Below are 19,925 nucleotides of genomic sequence, written 5' to 3' on the forward strand. Positions count from 1 at the left end.
GGTGGTCAGTCCTTTTTTTTATATTGTAAATGTGTTCAGAAAACCTAATTTTTAACTGTCTTTTGGTTTGCCCAATATATTGTTTTCCACATGGGCAGCCTAGAAGATATATTGCGCCTTCTGACTCGCATGAAATATATTCCATTATATTGTATTCTTTTTTGGTGACATTGGATGCAAACTTTGTGATGGGTTTGGTTGAAGTGCTGTTTTGATTTTTACAAGCTTTACAGTTGAGGCAATGGTGAAAGCCGTTGGTAAGTTTATCGTTTTGTTGTATATTTGGTTTGATAAAGCTTGAAACAAGTTCTTGTCGTAAATTTCTTGCTTTTTTGTAAATGATTTTGGGTTTTTCAGTCAATAAGGGTTTTAAATCTTCATCCAAAAGGAGAATTGGCCAATTTTTTCTGAGAATTTTTTCAAATAAATGATGATTACTATTGAACTGGGTGATAAATGTAAGGTTTTCATTGGTAGTAGGTTTTTTGTTTTGGTATTTGATTGTATCTTGACGGGTGAGATCTGTGATGGTTGTCAATTGGTCTCGCAATGTTTTTTCATTATAGCCTTTCTGTAAAAAATTCTGGGTCACCTTTTCACTTTGTTCCAGAAAGGTATTTTTGTTGGTGCAGTTTCTACGTAGTCTTTTATATTGTCCCATTGGGATATTGTTTGTCCAGTTCCTGTGATGATTACTTTGAATTGGAAGTATATTGTTGCCATCCACCGGTTTGGTATATGTTTTTGTAATGACTTTCCCTTCTTCTATGGTGATCTCAAGGTCCAAAAAGATTATTTTTTCCTTACTTGTAACTGTGGTGAATTGGAGATTTAGTTGGTTGGTGTTGAGATAACTGCAGAATTCTTCTAATTCGGTTTCGGTGCCGGCCCAGACGAAGATGATGTTGTCTATGTATCTTTTCCAAAGTTTTATATTCTTTCTATATCTGTTGTCTGACCATATCCAATCTTCCTCCCATTTTGAGACAAAGAGATTTGCATACGACGGAGCGAAAGGCGTGCCCATAGCCATCCCGCACGTTTGAAGGTAAAAGGTGCCGTTATCCCAAAAGAAGTTGTGCTGTAGAATGAACTCTATTCCCTCCATAATGAAGTTTATTTTGTTGTTAGGTAATGTGGTTTTGGGAAGGAAATGGAGGGCATGATCACAGCCTTCTTTGTGGCGAATGGAGGTATAAAGAGAAGTAACATCACTCGTACACAAGGTGTATTCTTCCTTCCATTCGAAATTGTCCAAAATTTGAAGGATGTGGATGGTATCTTTTAGATAACTGGGCTGGGTGGAGACTAGAGGCTGACCTCTACAAGTCCCCTCCATCCAGCGGGAGCAAGAAGAACTACCGCCGGCCACACGGCATTCACGGCACCGTGTGACGTCACCATACAGACGGAGACTAGCGGCTTCTCCAAACACCAGCAGGACGCAACCCTCTGTTCTCCGTCTGACTCCCGTCTCCCGCCCCATGTTCTACAGAGGTAGGGACAGCCGCAGGTACCCCACAGACTTTTACACAGACGCCCCAAAGGGGCTGTAAACATATACTAATCATTTTTATTTTTCAGGTGCTTTTCTATCTTTATCTTATCTTTACTCTATTCTACATTCTTCTCACATTGTCCTGTGTGTATGCTCCTTAAGCCATGGGGACCCCACCTCACAACTTACAGGACTTAAGCAGCAGACCTAGCTAACGTTATGGTGCCAGATAAGTCCTGTAAATTGTGAGGTGGGGTCCCCATGGCTTAAGGAGCATACACAGAGGACAATGTGAGGGCTATTTCTAAGTGATCTGAGTAGATCGCTTAGAAATTAAGCACTGGGTGCTCTGTGTGTATGCCCCCCGCGGATACTTGGTCATCGCCAGTGTTCTCTCACCGGAGAACACTGGCCTGCATGGATCGCTCACACACAACGCTGGTGCATCTGCAGGTGTGCAGTGATATCTGGCACCATAACATTAGCAGCAGACCTATATCACTGGACACCTGCAGATGTTTTAAGGCCCCCATGCACTAGTACAATAGGAACCTTATTAGGATGACCCCCAAAAGATGAAAAAGCAATAGGTCGCCAGGGTTCAAAAGGTCTACGGTGTACAAATGGTCAAGATGTGAAAAGATCGACATGGACATATGACTTTTTTTGTGATGTGAATGTCGACAATAGTTGACATGGACACTCAATTAGTGTAACTCGTATGTATATCTTGGGCTCGGCGCCGCACTACGCTCAGCTATGCTTCTCGAATGTGATTCCCTGGCAAGTGACCTGGCAGCTGGATTGCATGCAATACATCCTATTCCGTCCTTTTGCATGCAACATCTGCCATGCGATCCCATCAAGGTCTGCCGTCAGGATTAAATTAGGCATATTCATACTAGTTAATGGGCATGTTACCTGTATACCTGTCTCACTTGAATGTGGATCTCCAAGTACATGCCTATATTTCAAGTGACTGTTGATAAGAAACGTATTTGTCAAAAAAACTTCAAATCAATGCTATTAAAAGAATAAACTTGTAAAAACATGTCCGCCTCCATAAAATTATATCAGGATGACAGCTCTATAGTCAATAGGTCAACACCATAAGGTCATTATTCAGAAGGTCGACATTGACAAAAGTTAAACATACACTAGACTGACATGGTCAAAAGGTCAACACATGCAAAATTTCAACATAGCTCATGAGGAGAGTCGACATGACTTTTTCCTGTTTTAACATCCACATAGATTAGTAAAGGTAAAGCGAGCCAAGCGCAGCAGAATTTGAGAGAGGCACCTGGTCTGATGTATGGCGAGCTACATTTAAAACGAAAAACTCAGGTTGACCTTTTCGGGTGTAAACCTTTTTTCCAAGTCAATGTTTTGTCAATATCAAACCTACTGCATGTCAACCATTTGTCAATGTCGACCCTTTAATCCACACCCCCTTAAAATAGCTACTATGACACTATACTCGAGAAATATTCTTTGTTGTAGCTTTTTTCAACTACAGCAGGTGAAAAATGGGATACGGTCGGTTGGTCGACCTAAAGATGGTGGACAGTCATCACGTCTACACCACTAGGTCGACATGGGACAAGGTCAACAGGTTATAAGGTCGACACAAGCATTAGGTCGACAGGCGGTATTTCATGCCCTACCATCCACTAGGGCATGGCGGGAGAATAAAATAGTGTCCCGAGTGCAGCAAGGCACCGTGCCAGAAGCATAACGAGCGCAGCGAGTCATGCAAGGGGACGCGGTGCACTTAGTCCTGTGTCCGTGTCGACATTTGTGGGGAAAATCAGAGAAAAAAACCCATGTCGACCTTTGACTGTCGACTTAGACCCTGTTGACCTAATGTTTGTGTCGACCTTATCACCTGTCCACCTTGTCCCATGTTGACCTACATCCATGTCGACCTAGTGATGTCGACCATCTTTAGGTCGACCACATGATCCCATTCCGTGAAAAATATAACCGTGGACAGCATAAAAGAAAAAGGAAAAATCCTCACAACTTTAGTTACAAAGGTAACAATGACAACTTCTGTTTTACAATATGAAGGCTAAAATATTTATGCAGCATGGCAATGAAGACATTACTATAGCCTCATCAAGTAGGAAAGATTAAACTATTTCCCTTAATTAAACCACATCAAGAATGGTATGTCTATTTATATGTCAGATGCAATAATTACACCTCCTGGCATTCTCAGATAGCCGACTGCATGATGCATTTGTTCCTACTCAGCATGTCTGAACAGGCTACAGCAGCCGGGTGTACCATTAGGCCACTTTGCAAAAGAATTAGAAATAAATGGAAAAATCAAAATACTAAATGAAAAAATACATGAATAAGCCATATTAGATAATATCTGGAATAGCAGACATCCTAAGGGGGCCTGTGTATTCATAATGGAAGCTCTACAGCGATTTTTTTTGTATCGCAACAGATATTTTAATTTTGACTAAAAATATCTCTGCTATGTATTAAAACTTAACCCGCAGGGACAGTTGTAGTAATAACCGCTGTCCCGGCAAGTTAATTCTCTGGCATTTTGGAGGAGCCTTTCTACTGCTGGATGGAGGCTGCAGGAAAGAAATCTAAAGACCTCGCTCCTGCAAATAAGCCTTCATAGAAGTTTACACCATATGAAGATTGTGTGTGAGCTAATGGGGCGACAATCCGGCAATGCAGAGACACGTTGGCAAATTAATGGATTACCATCATTTTGCAAGTATATGTACTGTAATGGAGATCTCGGCATTTGCCATTATTTAGGATGTAAATCTGTTTTACTGAGCGATAGGCAGTGTTCTGGGGGTAGTTGTGTTTCATGGTTTTTGACAGAAAGGTGTCAGTATTTTTGCTGCTCTGTTCTAATCAATCATTTTTTATTTATCAGATGAAAGGTCAACACAGTTGACAGGCACAAGGTTGACATGGTCCAAAGGGTAACATGCACCAGGTCAAAACCGACATAGGCAATAGGTCGACATGGCAATGGTCAACACAAGAAAAAGTCAACATGAGTATTTCACAATTCTGGTCTGTCTCTGGATTTTTTGGACTACAAATGGGAATTGTAAAGTGTGCCAAGCGCAGCCGTACCAAAGTGAGGAACCAAGCATGGCGAGCAAATTGAGCCATGAGCCGGTAATCACTACACTAACTGGTGGTCCATGTCGACACTGAAAAAAATAAAAACCCAGTGAAACACTGATGTTGTCCTTTTTATGCATCAACCTTTTCCACGTCAACCTTGTGCCTGTCGACCATTCATGGACCACCCTATGATCCACACCCGGTTTATTTTACATTACGTGTAAGTCCGAGTGCATGGGCGTCATTTACCTGGGGAAGAGATTGCAGGGGAAGAGATTGCAGTATGAGACAAATGCAGACTTCTAAAGTCTGCACAAATTGCTTAATAATAGTTCAGCTTTACCCGGATCTTAAAAGGGGATCTTATTGGCTATCGGCTTTTTTCATGTTTTGGAGCCAAAACGTGAAAGCTGATATCCAATGATACCTTTTAAGATCCAGAAAGCCAATAAGTGCCGATTTTGAGATCCAGGAAAATCCGAACCTGCACATATCTAAATAATAGTTTGCGAAACATGACAGAGTTTAATGTTTGGCCTCCAAAATGGGTGTGGTATAGGGGTCCGACAGTCGGGATACCGAATGTCATTATCCCGACAGCATGGCGAGCGCAACTAAGCCCCTTGCGGGCTCGATGCGCTCGCTACGCGAGCCACCTATTCTATTCTCCCTCTATGGGGGTTGTGGACCCACACGAGGGAAAATAGCCGACGGCCGTCGGGAACCCGGCTGTCAGTGATTTGACAGTCGGGATCCTGACTGTCGAGACCCCGTCCGGCACTCCTCCAAAATACCTACAGTAGATCACAATCCAGTCAAATATGTGACAATCTGGGATATTTGGTGCAGTGTTTAGGAACACAAATCAGGGTTAACACACATCAGTATTTAAAAAGTAAATAACACTGTGGAATTCTTCAGTAACTGCGTGCATACGCAATTTACGTATGCAGAATCTTTGAGTGGCCTACTTCAGTACACTTTGCATATAGTTGCTGAGCATGCGCATTACAATAGGATATGTTATTGCTGTGTAAAGCCATAAAGGCACACATAACTGCATATATTGTATACTTAAGGTGTAAATATACAGTTCCTTTATTTATCCAGCTATAAATATATCCCAGGGTTAGGACCACTTGTTTGCATTATGTTTGATCTCATATGAATCAGTATTTTACCAGCAGTAACCCGGTAATTACAGACAAATAATGGCACACTGCATTCACAAGTTATAAGTAGAAGTATATATCAGAATCAACTTTATTGGCCATGTATGCTTGCGCACACTAGGAATTTTTTGTGGATTACAGTGCAGCATCAAGCAGGGATGAGGGGGGGTGGTGAGGACATTGCATACATTACATTAAGACATTACAAGCAGGGAACACATGTCTGCAGAGCTGCACAGCACCTAGGCAGCCATCAGCGGCGTCACTGGTCGTTGCAGCAGTCAGGTAGGTAACAATATAAGCAGGGACAGTATAGTTATCACACAGGGAACACATACCCACCGAGCTGCACAGAGCCTAGGCAGCCGTCAGCGGCGCCACTGGTCGTTGCAGCAGCCAGGTAGGTAACAATATAAGCAGGGACAGTATAGTTATCACACAGGGAACACATACCCGCCGAGCTGCACAGCGCCTAGGCAGCCATCAGCGGCGCCAGTGGTGGCTGCAGCAGCCAGGTAGGTAACAGTAGAGCAAAGACACGGGGTTACATAGCTGAGTGCACAGTTCCTTGGCAGCCATTTGCGGCGCCATCTTGAAAGCCTCAACAGGCCATCTTCCTGTATGTATGTACAAATACAGATGTAGCAATATAAGTGAATTGCAAGGCGGGACCCTGAAGATGCATATTAGACAAAGCACTCATGTAAGCCAACCTATGGGCATTTGAGGAATTGGAGGTGGGGTGTCTCTCAGACCAATGAAAGGAGATTTATTTGTGTACTATTGCCTACTATTGTATACAGTGCATAAATACTTCTGGCAACCTGGTGTCTGGTAACATACTTTATGATGTCTTCTGTTTGAAGACAGAAGACAGATAACCTGGATCTAGGAGGGCACTAGCGTACGTAAATGTTTATTTGTTGGTTGTAATTCTCATCTATGTTATATACATTTGCTGCAATACTATAGGTTGTTAATCTAATCCAGATTGCTATAAGTATATGTTTGTTGTAAGTAGTCATACTGTTATATCCCCCTTTGCTAATTAAACCTGTTTGTGCGTTAAACCACAATACAACAGTATATACAGGTGTACACTCTTTTGGAAAGATATTAAGGAGTGCATAACCACACCAGAGGTATACTAAGCTAAAAGACGCAGCTCGCAATCTTATAACGTTTATTAAGTTATTTGAACATATCACATAAGATGGTTTGTTGACACAGCACAGACCCTCCTGAACTGGGTTTTCTAATTTTAAGTGGTTGAAAGTTTTTTGTATTTTTAGATTTGTAGTACTTTTGTGGATCAGTGCATGTTCCAGGGAAGGCACACACGGCACTCCATAGACTTAAAATTAGACCTGGGTGCCCTCCTGGGTGAAGAGATTGCTCACTTCCCATGCATGCAAGTCGGTGAATGGCAGCACTCCAACTTACTTGGAGTGCCGCTATCCACACACACACACACACACACACACGTATATATATATATATATATATATATATATATATATACACACACACAGACACACACACAGACACATCTATATATATTTATAAAAAAAAAAAAACTACCCAGGTGCCATTCACAAGTAGAGATATAGGTCCAATAGAATAGCAAACAGCAAAAAAGAAAAAATATGAATTCAATGAACGTTTTCAGGACCCAGTCCTGTCATCAGAGAAATACAGCAACTTTCACAGAATACACTTTTTTATTTTTGCTATTGAAAAAGTCTCAAGTGCCATCTGTTGGACCTATATCTCTACTTGTGAGTGGCACCGGGGCAGTTGTTTTCATTTATCTGAGTGCCGGCAAAAAAACTTCCCCAGTGTATATATGTGTGTGTGTGTTTGTATATATGTATGTATGCATGTATGTGCGCACATCTTACATCAATTTAATATACACTATTCGGCAACAGAATTTTTCAATACAGCTAAATGATTGTGTAATATGGGAATTTGATGTGACGCCAGCTTTAATGACTGTAGCTAGCAAGATCATAGCCGCTCAGTGGGATGAAATCAGCTTGTTCTGTATGTGAAGATCTATTATGTTTAAATGCACCATAATTAATCTACAAAAGGACACAGAAAAGAATCTGAACTTTAAATAGTGCCACTTCAAGAAAATCACAGCTATGGTCAAAACTCAAAAGGATTCTTATAGTAGGATGTCCTTATAATAATCTGTTTGATGCTAATTGCTTACCCGTGTGCCAACGGATTGTACGTTTTTCATCTTGGCTAAAAGCAAAGCCCCTATCTCTGTGCCTCTGAATCAACAGGATCATTCTGGAATTCATTAGTTGGAAACACGAGAGACAAGCTACATAATAGCTTTGCTGCATGCACAGCACACTTCAAAAATAACTAAATGAATATGGAAATGCATCTTTCTGTGGCAAATTGTTCATTATTGAATCATTATCAACCCTTGTTAGAATTTTCGCTCTCTTCTGGTATGTACAAGATCATTAAAGTGTTTAAGAGCTCCATCATGAAAGACAGTGACACTTTATAATCCACTATCTCTTCAGGCAAATACGCTTATAGCTGAGCATAATACTTAAAATAACAACATCCTCTTGACGTATAATTCCTCCTGTTTTAGTAATGATTCTTTTAAGTGCTAACAGCAGCAATGAAATATGATGCCAGATTCTGCACGTTTTAACACTTTCAATGACTACGACTTCTTATATGTATTAACCAGGATAAACTCAACATTTATAATGTTATGTTTAATATATTTAGAGCTCAAAGGTCATTTAAAAAAAAAAAAAAAAAATTAATAGTATTTATAAAATTTACTTTTTTTTTTTACGATGATATATAAAAGCAGTGTTTTACTCCAGAACTCGTGCACCCCTGACAGCCCATGTTGTCAGGATTCCTTCAATCATTCAGATGTGAAATGGTATGCTCTTCCACAACCTCTAACACTCTTTCTTCCCCACCTGAACCCTCTGGCACTTTCTCTTCATTTGAGCCCACAAATGAAAAGGAAGTATCCGCACTCTTCTTATCCTCTTACTCTACTACCTCTCCTCTTGATCCGATACGTGCACAAGTCATTAAAAATATATCTCCTGTGCTTATTCTAACCTGAACTAAAATCTGCAATCTCTCTCTTACTACTGGTACTTTTCCTTCTCTGCTCAAACATGCAGTGATAACTCCTATTCTAAAAAAACTGAATTCTGACCCTAACTCTCTCTCTATCTATCGTCCTATATCTCAGCTCCCATGCCTCTCCAAGCTACTGGAGAGACTTGTCTACTCTCGCCTCACAAACTTTCTTAACTGTAACACCCTATTAGACCCGCTTCAGTCAGGCTTTCGCTCTCAACACTCCACTGAGACAGCACTGACTAAAGTGGCGAATGATCTGGTAACGGCTAAGTCTAAAGACCATTACTCACTACTTATTCTTCTTGATCTTTCTGCTGCATTTGACACCGTCGATCTCTCTCTTCTCTTACAAACACTACACTCCCTAGGTCTAAATGATACAGCCCTTTCCTGGTTCACATCTTACCTATCTGATCGCTCTTTCAGTGTTCCCTTCTCTGACTCTACTTCCTCTTCATTACCTCTGTCAGTCAGAGTTCCGCAAGGTTCAGTCTTAGGTCCTCTGCTTTACTCAATCTATACCTTCTCTCTTGGCAAACTAATCAGCTCTTTCGGATTTCAGTATCACTTGTATGCTGATGATACTCAAATCTATCTATCAACCCCTGAGTTGTCACCAGTGGTTTTAGGGTAGAGTCTCTGAATGTCTCTCTGCCATCTCATCTTGGATGTCTTGTCACCAACTCAAACTCAATATTTCCAAAACGGAATTACTTATATTCCCGCCAACTAAGAACAGTTACCATCCTGATATCTCCATCGCTGTTGACAACTCAACAATCTACCCTACCCCACAAGCTCGTTGCTTAGGGGTCATCCTCGACTCTGAACTGTCCTTTCTTCCCCACATTCAATCTGTCTCCAAATCATGTTACATGCATCTAAAAAACATATCCAAAATACGACCCTCTCTCACACAAGATACTACTAAAACTCTTATCCATGCACTCATTATATCCCGCATTGATTATTGCAATGGTCTCCTAACTGGTCTTCCCAAGAACAGACTCTCTCCACTGCAATCAATTTTAAATGCTGCTGCTAGGCTGATCTTTCTTGCAAGAAGCTCATCGTCTGCTGATCCGCACTGCCAGTCCCTCCACTGGTTATAAAACACTTCTACTTACATATAAAGCTATTAACCATACTGCACCAGCATATATCTCTGTATGGTGCTGCTTTCCTAGCACGGTGCCCACGATTAGCATCGCATTAATCGCAAGCATCGCATGCATCTTATGTGTTTCTGTGCATAAGATGCATGCGATGCTTGCGATTAATGCGACTACAGTGATTTTTTCATCGTACCCATTTTTATCACATGCATCGCATCGGTCGTACTGTTTTAATGTCATAAGATGCATGCGATGATTGCGATTGATGCGATGAAAGTATTTTTTTATCTTGGGCATTGTAAATCGCATGCATTGTATACTCTTAAACATACATACAATGTATGCGATGGACGCGAGTTGTTATGCGCTATTGCACATAGCAACCACAGTGACTATGTAAATTATATTTTTTTCATGTCGATTTTTTGGTACTTGTGTATTTTAGCGGCGCCCATCGCATTGCATACCAAAAGGCATGCGATGGTATGCGATGCGATATCGCGCGATGTTGTACAATGCCATACAATGCGATGCGATTAAACATTGTATAAGCACCCTAATGGGTGCTTACGATGTTAAATGCAGCCCCACGCCAAACCCCCACTATAAACGTGAACCCGAAGCGTGGCGAGCGCAGCAAGCCCGCGAGGGGCGGCGGTACGCGTCCTACGACCTTTTCATACCCCCACTATCCACGTCGGCGTGGAGTTGAGAACAGAAAGTGTGGCGAGCGCAGCGAGCCCCGCGAGGGGACGCGGATACCTGTGAAGCCCGCATGGGGAAGCAGATACCTGTGAAGGTATAGGCGTCCGCTCGCCTCGCTGCGCTTGCCACACTTTCTATTCTCAACTCCACGCCGACGTGGATAGTGGGGGTATGAAAAGGTCGTAGGACGCGTACCGCCGCCCCTCACGGGCTCGCTACGCTTCGGGTTCACGTATATAGTGGGGGGTTGGCGTGGGGCTGCATTTAACATCGTAAGCACCCATTTGGGTGCATAAAAGCACCCTTTAGGGTGATTATACAATTTTTAATCATATAGGGGGCATACATACACCATAGTATATGCACTTTAGTATTTTGCATCGCACCCTTCGCATTCATTGTACATATAAAACTATATACAATCCATACAATTGACTCGACATACAATCATCACACGCATCGCGTACATCGTACATGAATAAAGTAAACTATGAGTGCGATGCATGCGATTTAAACGCATACATCGCAGTCATCGCATCGCACGCATCGTAGGTTACTATGCTACTGTTTTTCACACGATACATGCGATTTAAAAGCCGAAATCGCATGTATCGCACAGATTGTATGCCATATAAAAATGTACACGATTAATGCAATGGGCGCCATCCTAGGAAAGCAGTACCCTCTGTACTTAGAAACATAGAATTTGACGGCAGATAAGAACCATTTGGCCCATCTAGTCTGCCCCTTTTTTACCCTTCAGGTAAACTCAACCCTTTTTAATCCTTATTTCTTTGTAAGGATATTCATATGCCTATCCCAAGCATGTTTAAATTGTTCTACTGTCTTAGCCTCTACCACCTCTGATGGGAGGCTATTCCACTTATCCACTACCCTTTCTGTGAAGTAATTCTTTCTAACATTTCCCCTGAACCTACCTCCCTCCAGTTTCAGTGCATGTCCTCGTGTTTTATTACTTGTTTTCCTTTGAAGAAAATTTCCCACCTGTACTATGTTAAAACCCTTGATATATTTGAAGATTTCTATCATGTCCCCCCTTTCTCTTCTCTGCTCCAAACTATACATGTTAAGATCTTTTAGTCTATCCAGGTAAGTTTTGTGATGTAGGCCATGAACCATTTTCACAATATTATCACAATATCTCCCATCTCGACCACTACGCTCTACACAAGATCTGTGTCTCTCTTCTGCACGGATCACTAGCTCCCATTCACTATTACAGGACTTTCATCGGGCTGCTCCCATCCTATGGAATGCCCTTCCACGCACAATAAGACTCTCCACCAGTCTCCAAACTTTCAAGCGTTCCCTGAAAACCCACCTCTTCAGGCAAGCCTATCATATTTAAGTTCTGCACGCATAACCCTCCGAAGCACTTCTGTATTATATAGCTTCCCTTCTGGACTTGTATCTTGGACTTGTAACTTGGTGGGACTGCTATGCTATCACTGGTGCCTGTCCTTGTGTTTCCCCCTATGTCTGTTGTTACCCAGTTTGTTTTATCACGGTCTACTATTGTAAAGCGCAACGGAATCTGCTGCGCTATATAAGAAACTGTAAATAAATAATGTGAATTATTTAAAAGAACCTGGGTCAGTGATCTCGTTTCCACAAACATGGCTGTTTTGGATACATAATGATGTGAGGAACACTATATTATACTTTACACAAACTTACATTTACTACATACAGTATATGCACTACATTAAATTATACATCTGCAATGGTTACAGTCAGCATCTATCACTCTCACACCTTAAAACTGAAATGTATTTTTTGAAAGGGAAAAAAAAAAACACATTTAATTACAAGGCCCCACAAGGAATTCCCTAAGGAATGCCCTTCTGTGCACATTAAGACTCTCCTCTTGCCTCCAAACTTTCAAGCATTCCCTGAAAACTCACCTCTTTAGGCAAGCTTATCATATTCAGGAACCCCCACATAACCACTAGCAGCAGTCATATCTAATTGCATCCCATCAGGACTGTCTTGTAATCTGGTGGGACTGCCATGCTATGGAATCCTATCCTTATGTATCCCTTCTATTGTCCCTATAGATTGTAAGCTTGCGAGCAGGGCCCTCCTACCTCTATGTCGGTTTGTTTCTATCCAGTTTGTTTAATCACTGTTGTTTCCAATTGTAAAGCGCATTAGAATATGCTGCATTATATAAGAAACACTAAATAAATAAAGGAGCAAAAACATTTTATTACTTTAACTTTTTCATACTTTAACATCGACAGAGGTTCCAATTGTGATTAGTAAAGTGTGCTTAGCACAGGGGTTGCAAAGAACAGCACCCAGCCAGAAGCATGGCTAGCGGATGCGGTACACTAATTGAGGGACACTTTTGGAGTCCCTGAGGACCGGGATGTGGAAACACATTATACAGAGATAGTTGTCGACAGTTTCGGGGACTATGCCCCTCCAATGACTGCCGACCGAGTCGGCAGTCATAGCCGACGTTTCAAAGCTTCTTCATCAGGAAAATCAAAAGCAAGACATACATACAAACAATTTCCACATACCACCACTAGTGCCTCCCATCGGTGTCCAGACCTCTGGGCGCGTCACACGCCAATGACATCAACGGCGAGAGCCGTCATGATGCGCATACGCCCGGCGTATGCGCGTTTCAATACTGCAACGTATTATAGTCAAGCTGACGATAATATGTAATAGTATTGAAATGCCGCTTGATTAAAGACTACAGATTCAAGAGGAAGGAGTGCTGTGTTTTTGGTTTCCTGTAATTATTCTATCATGGGCACCCTCCCATTTGGTATTTCCTAAGTGGCTGTGCTGGACCCTCTGGAACACACACATACATATATATTTCTGTGGTCGGCCCGGCACTCTCCCTTCACATCAGTGCGGCACTCCTAGGGAATTCTTCCAAAAAGTGCATTATAAAGCCATGAAAAGCAACACCAACGTTTGCGGATTCTGGATTTATAATACACTTTTTGGAAAAAATTCCTTGGAGTGCCTCCGTTTCATATATATATATATATATATATATATATATATATATATATATATATATATATATATATATATATATATATATATATCTATCAAGACTGCCCAAATATTAACCTTTTTAGTACTTAAAAAAAAAACAACAGAAATTACAACCTACAGCTGGCAGCGTATCTCAGAGTCTGAACTAAAATGTCAGCAGATCTTGCGATGATACCAGCTATACCTTTGTAGACACCAATGCTTAGAAAAAGATTAAGAAAACAGACAAAGCAGAAAGACTTCCAAAAGAAATTGCAGACCACCAGGATTTGGATTTAGCTAATCCAATTAGATTACCATAGCCGTGTCTTAAAAGGACAATACAGAGATAGTAAAATAGGTCACAGACACAACTATACCACACAATATCAACAGCCAACACAAATAGATGTGGAACACAGACCAGCAAAAGGTTTACATCAATGTTGTGAAATTTATAGAATCAATATGATAGCTATCTGTAACCAAATAGATTTTAAGCAATGCAAAAGAAATGGAAGTGGAATAAAATCCAACGGTGTATTTTTTTTCCAGACACACAAATTAAACAATGTACAACAAATCTTCACAGATCTATCTAGATCTCCTCACCGGTTTCCTCACTGAAAGCAGCCATTTTGTGTGCTGAATGGGATACTGTACTTTCGAGTTTCCATAGCAACTGGTGATGTCAAAGAAGCAATCACTATTATGTATGAGGGCTGACCAATATTCATAAGAAAGTAGTTAACAGTATTATGTATTCTCTTGACATCTCAATGAGGGGAATAAAAATGTCATCATTAAGAAAAACTAACACTGGTAACATTCCATTTACCTGTGCATTTGGCACAAATAAGTTTCCTGTAATGGTTTATGAAAACCCAAATCATTTCATAATAATGTGAGGGTTCCAAATAAGGCCTATGTCTTTCAAAGGTACCAAATACCAAAGAAGCCTTTGAACTGAATGACAACTAGGCAACAATGCTGCACAATTTTTAATGGTAGAAGGGCAAAGGTTATGTAAACAACAATACATGGTCTGAAACAGAGCTTGGAAGACATGTACTGCGCAATAAACACAATCTGCTCCACATACAATAGGAGAAATGTTTGTGAGGACAGCAAAAATGAGCAACTGTTCAGATAGATTGCATGGAAAGTATGTGTGTGTGTGTGTGTATATATATATATATATATCACAAGAAATGGGGGGTTGTGACCTTTTCTGCGCTAAGAGGTTAGCTGCACCTCTAACTACCTCGCTGTTAATAGAGGTAGAGGAAAGGCATAGAAAAAGAAAGAATAGAAGTGCGCTGGTGTAGGTTTCACCTTAATTTCATACACAATGGTAGAATAAAAATAATTTATTTTATACAATAATATAAAAACAGTAGATTCTCACATAAATGTTCATATCAAATAGATACCATTTCTAACAAGTATGTTTTCCTGATAGACCCTACGCGTTTCGTCCCGGAGGGACTTCTTCAGGGGTAACAGGGTATCGATCTGAATTGTGTTCACTCTTGGTGGATGGATGGACCGATAGAAGTCCGCCCCTTTGAATGGGGTATTGGCTACCTGAATGTCCTCAGCTTGGGAAGGTGAGTAAAACGGGTCCAACTGATATCTTCAATAGATATATGGAAGGACTTATGAGGGTCCACCCTTATTGGAGGGGTATTGGCGCTCTGAATATCCTCAGCTTGGGGGGGTGGGTAGAACGGGTCCAGCTGATATCCTCACCAGATCTACACTCCGCAGATGGGTTAGGTGTGTCCAATCAGTTAGAATGCAAGTGCTCACTTGCATTCTAACTGATTGGACACACCTAACCCATCTGCGGAGTGTAGATCTGGTGAGGATATCAGCTGGACCCGTTCTACCCACCCCCCCAAGCTGAGGATATTCAGAGCGCCAATACCCCTCCAATAAGGGTGGACCCTCATAAGTCCTTCCATATATCTATTGAAGATATCAGTTGGACCCGTTTTACTCACCTTCCCAAGCTGAGGACATTCAGGTAGCCAATACCCCATTCAAAGGGGCGGACTTCTATCGGTCCATCCATCCACCAAGAGTGAACACAATTCAGATCGATACCCTGTTACCCCTGAAGAAGTCCCTCCGGGACGAAACGCGTAGGGTCTATCAGGAAAACATACTTGTTAGAAATGGTATCTATTTGATATGAACATTTATGTGAGAATCTACTGTTTTTATATTATTGTATAAAATAAATTATTTTTATTCTACCATTGTGTATGAAATTAAGGTGAAACCTACACCAGCGCACTTCTATTCTTTCTTTATATATATATATATATATATATATATATATATACACATACATACATACATACATACATATACATACATATACACATACATATGTATACATACATACACACACACACACACACACATATGTTTATTGTCCGACATACTGTGCCCGAAACATGTCGGACAATAAATTGAGTGTTTCACTGCATTACTAAATCCGAGAGTGCCGCCTGATTTCCAAACCCTGCATTGGGACCCAAGGGTCCACACTGGAAGGCACCGGTTCAGCATTTATTAGGAACTACCACTGGGAGTGCCGGCCAACACACAAATATATATATATAAATAATAAGTCAGCCTAACCATTTCTCATACGTTTTAAGACCATACCATTAGAAAATAAATGAAAATGAAAAACCTTTTTTAAATAAAGTCTGAAACTCGAACTGATAACAGAATATTGCCAATGTCCAGACGATGTGTGTGTCATGCTGAGACAAGGGGATGAAAAGGTCTCCAAAGGCAAGAAGCTTTGAGGGGCTGCTTGTGAGCATTACCTACTTACCCATCAGATTTGAGTTCATGAAAGGTGTCGGGGACAATCCTTCATGGGGCCCTAATCGACTGTCATTCAAGTGTTCACTGAAATGAGGGCTGTCTGCAAAACCCTAGGGAAAAGAGAGCAGAGTATTAAGCAGATTATGTGGCAGCCTTGCTAATTGTGTGTAATGACACTCCTAATTCATGTATTGAGTTGCAATTGGCATTGTCATGATATAGCTTTCAGCCCTAAACATGCTGTAGTCATCTAGCTTATATATATTATCTTATTAGACAATATGCAGAAAGGAAAATCCTCAGTTCTGACAACTAACAAAGCAGAAAACAGAAGTTACATGACGCAATTCAAAACAAAAACTTTAATGGAAAAAACTAAACAACAAACACACTTTGGAATGAATAAAGAAACCCAGTAGTTTTTGTCAAAAAAATGAATAAATAAAAAAAGTCTCTTCACGCATCACACTGCAGCTCTTAAACGGTAAATTGCCATTTTTTTAGCCTTTAAAACGGGTAGAGCTGCAGTGTGAAAAGCTCCAGGGTTCTTTAACCGTTTAACAAATACTGGTATTTGTTAAACTGTTAAAAAGTGTCCTACCCATTTCAGAGCCGTTTTTTGGGCAGTATGAACGGCTCTATTTCTATGGATTGAAACGTGTTCCTTGGGGGGTTAAACGGGTTGAATGTATGAACAGTATTAAAGACTCTCCGCTAGCCTCCAAACTATCAAGTGTTCCCTGAAAACTCACCTTTTCAGGCAAGCCTATCATATTTAAGTTCTACACGCATAACCCTCTGAGGCACTTATGTATTATATAGCTTCCCTTCTGGACTTGTAACTTGGTGGGACTGCTATGCTATTACTGGTGCCTGTCCTTGCGTTTCCCTCCTATATCCCTATAGAGGCCCTCTAACCTCCAAGTCTGTATGTTGTTACCCAGTTTGTTTTATCACTGTCTACTATTGCAAAGTGCAACGGAATCTGCTGCGCTACATAAGAAACTGTAAATAAATAAATAATAAATAAATGCTATTTAAAACAGTTTTCACCTGCAATGTGAAAGGGGTTAAGTGGCTCAGACCCATTTTAAATACCGTTTTGAAATACTGGGTCTTAAACGTTTAGGCAATATGAAAGCAGCATTATAGTGAAACAGCATCTGTATTGCAAAAGCATGCATTGAGCGGAAACGTACATGACTGCATAAAGCACTACTAACAATGTATTTCCCTTATAAAAAAAGATAAAAATATAAGAAAAGGAGTTGCCTTATAAGAATTTTTTTTTAAAATGCTTATCAAAAAGGTCAGATCTACCAAAGGTTTCTAAAGCAGACTTGCTTAACCATGGAGCAAGGATTTAGGCATCACCTTCTTCAGGGCGGTGATGTCCCTCTATGCAGACTTGTGCACATTCAGGTGAGGTATCTAATAACATATCAGGCAAATGATATTTAGACATGTCAGGGACATGGCCTGGAGGAAAGCTCATGTCCATGAGAATTTACAGAGTACACAGTGGCTGTAAACTCAAAAGTAATTTTTGCCCATAGGCTAACATAAAATAGAATGTAGAATGTATCCATTCTACGGTGACATCAATGCTACCACTGGCATTCTATCCAGAGGGGGCATAAATGACAGGTCAATTATCAAAACTGAATAGTTAACTACTGCTAAAAGTAGTGTACTGTTTTGGGTGTGCTGAATTCTAAAGACTAATGTATAGGCTACTATAAGACTGCTGATATAGATAAGTGATGGACAGGAAAACATAATCATTCTGTCATTTACAACTTAAACCATAACAGCAAAAGACCTCTGGTAGCAAAGGCTTCGCCTGTCAAATAGACAACCTGAAGCATCAGCTGCTAAGGAAATCAAGGGGCTGCTAGCCAAGGTTAATACAGAGTATACACAAATGTAAAAAAACAACAACTGGGAATTCAATTTTTTTATCATGCCAGCTGTGCGTCCAAGCTCCCTTCTCAAGTGACTGAAGAAGGTGGGACACCATTCAATAGAGTTCTTTTGGCGCTTGTCATGACAAACAGACTGGTTAAGCCACGTAAAAAGGGTAAACCGAGGCAAAAATGCTGGGTGCAATGTTAAAAGTGGCCTCCAGGAGCTGCAAACTGAAATGCCAGGGCTGACAGCTTTTCATGGATGAACACAGCAACATTTTATTTGCTTAGTCGGGTGACAGAAAGATGATGAATTTTAAAACTTCATAGCTACCCGTATATATTAGTATATTAGTTACCAGCCAGTCAAAATGATGGAACTTAGCAAGTATAGGTCCATAGGGTTGACAGTAATTAGATTGGTAGGTTGACCACTATTGGTCGACAGTCAAAAGGGCGACATGCCTTAAGTCAACATGGTCAAAAGGTCCACATAAGCAATAGGAGAACATGGAAAAAGGCCAACATAAAAAAGTCGACATACTGTTTTTTCTTTTTCTGTGACCATGTTGACATGCATAGAGTATAAGTGCACCGCTTTCGCTCACCATGCCTGGGGCACACTATTATAATCTCCCTCTATTTGGATAGTATGATAATTTAAATATAACAAATATAATATACATTATGTGAGTATATATTATGTGGAGGAGTATTGATTGTGTATATTGTTTACACACTGAGCAAGATCTGGCCATTAAGCCCCAAAAGCATAGAAATAATTTGAAGCACAGGTGGAAGATGATCACTCGTAAATTTACGATCAACTGCATTTTTGTATGCATATTATGCATATTAGGAGTAAAACTTCAACATTATTGAAGTTTTAATGTCTGTGGGCAAAAACATAGGAAACGTAGAGTTTTGAAAAGCTGCGGTTTAGTAAAATAAACCCTCAGAGCCACACGTGTGTGATAAGCAGTCATCTCCAAACTGTTCCAAGCTATTTGATCAATTTTGAAAATCATCATAGAATTTTAATTGGCAAATATGTAATACCACAAACTGTAATATCATGGAAATTGGCATTGTATTATTTTTGTCATGGTTTACTTTGCTACAGGTTCCAAATATGATAATGGGGCAGATGTATTAAGCCTTAACAAGAGATAAATGCAGGAGTGATAAGTAGAGATAAACGTCCAGCCAATCACATCCCAACTGCCATGTTACAGGCTGTGTTTGAAAAAAGTCAGTAAGGAGCTGATTGGCTGGACGTTTATCTCTCCTTATCACCCTTGCATTTATCTCTTGTTAAGGCTTAATACATCTGCCCCACTATTCCAAGGCTGTGCGAGTGATTATATTATGTAGGCTAAAAATAACCTACTTAGTTAAA

General features: G+C 40.5%; 1 protein-coding gene across 11 annotated transcripts in view; it reads right to left on the reverse strand.

Moving 5' to 3' along the window:
- The window catches only part of TCF12 (transcription factor 12), a 237,105-nt gene that overhangs the window by 133,703 nt on the left and 83,477 nt on the right, over positions 1 to 19,925 (reverse strand). For all 11 annotated transcript variants that reach the window (XM_083183833.1, XM_083183842.1, XM_083183841.1 and 8 more), the window contains exon 5: positions 16,627 to 16,729. In XM_083183833.1, the coding sequence (XP_083039959.1) occupies positions 16,627 to 16,729 (103 nt within the window). The remainder of the gene's footprint in view (positions 1 to 16,626; positions 16,730 to 19,925) is intronic.

Source organism: Crinia signifera, chromosome 4, assembly GCF_055691185.1.
Source record: "Crinia signifera chromosome 4, ASM5569118v1, whole genome shotgun sequence".
Lineage (NCBI taxonomy): Eukaryota > Metazoa > Chordata > Amphibia > Anura > Myobatrachidae > Crinia > Crinia signifera.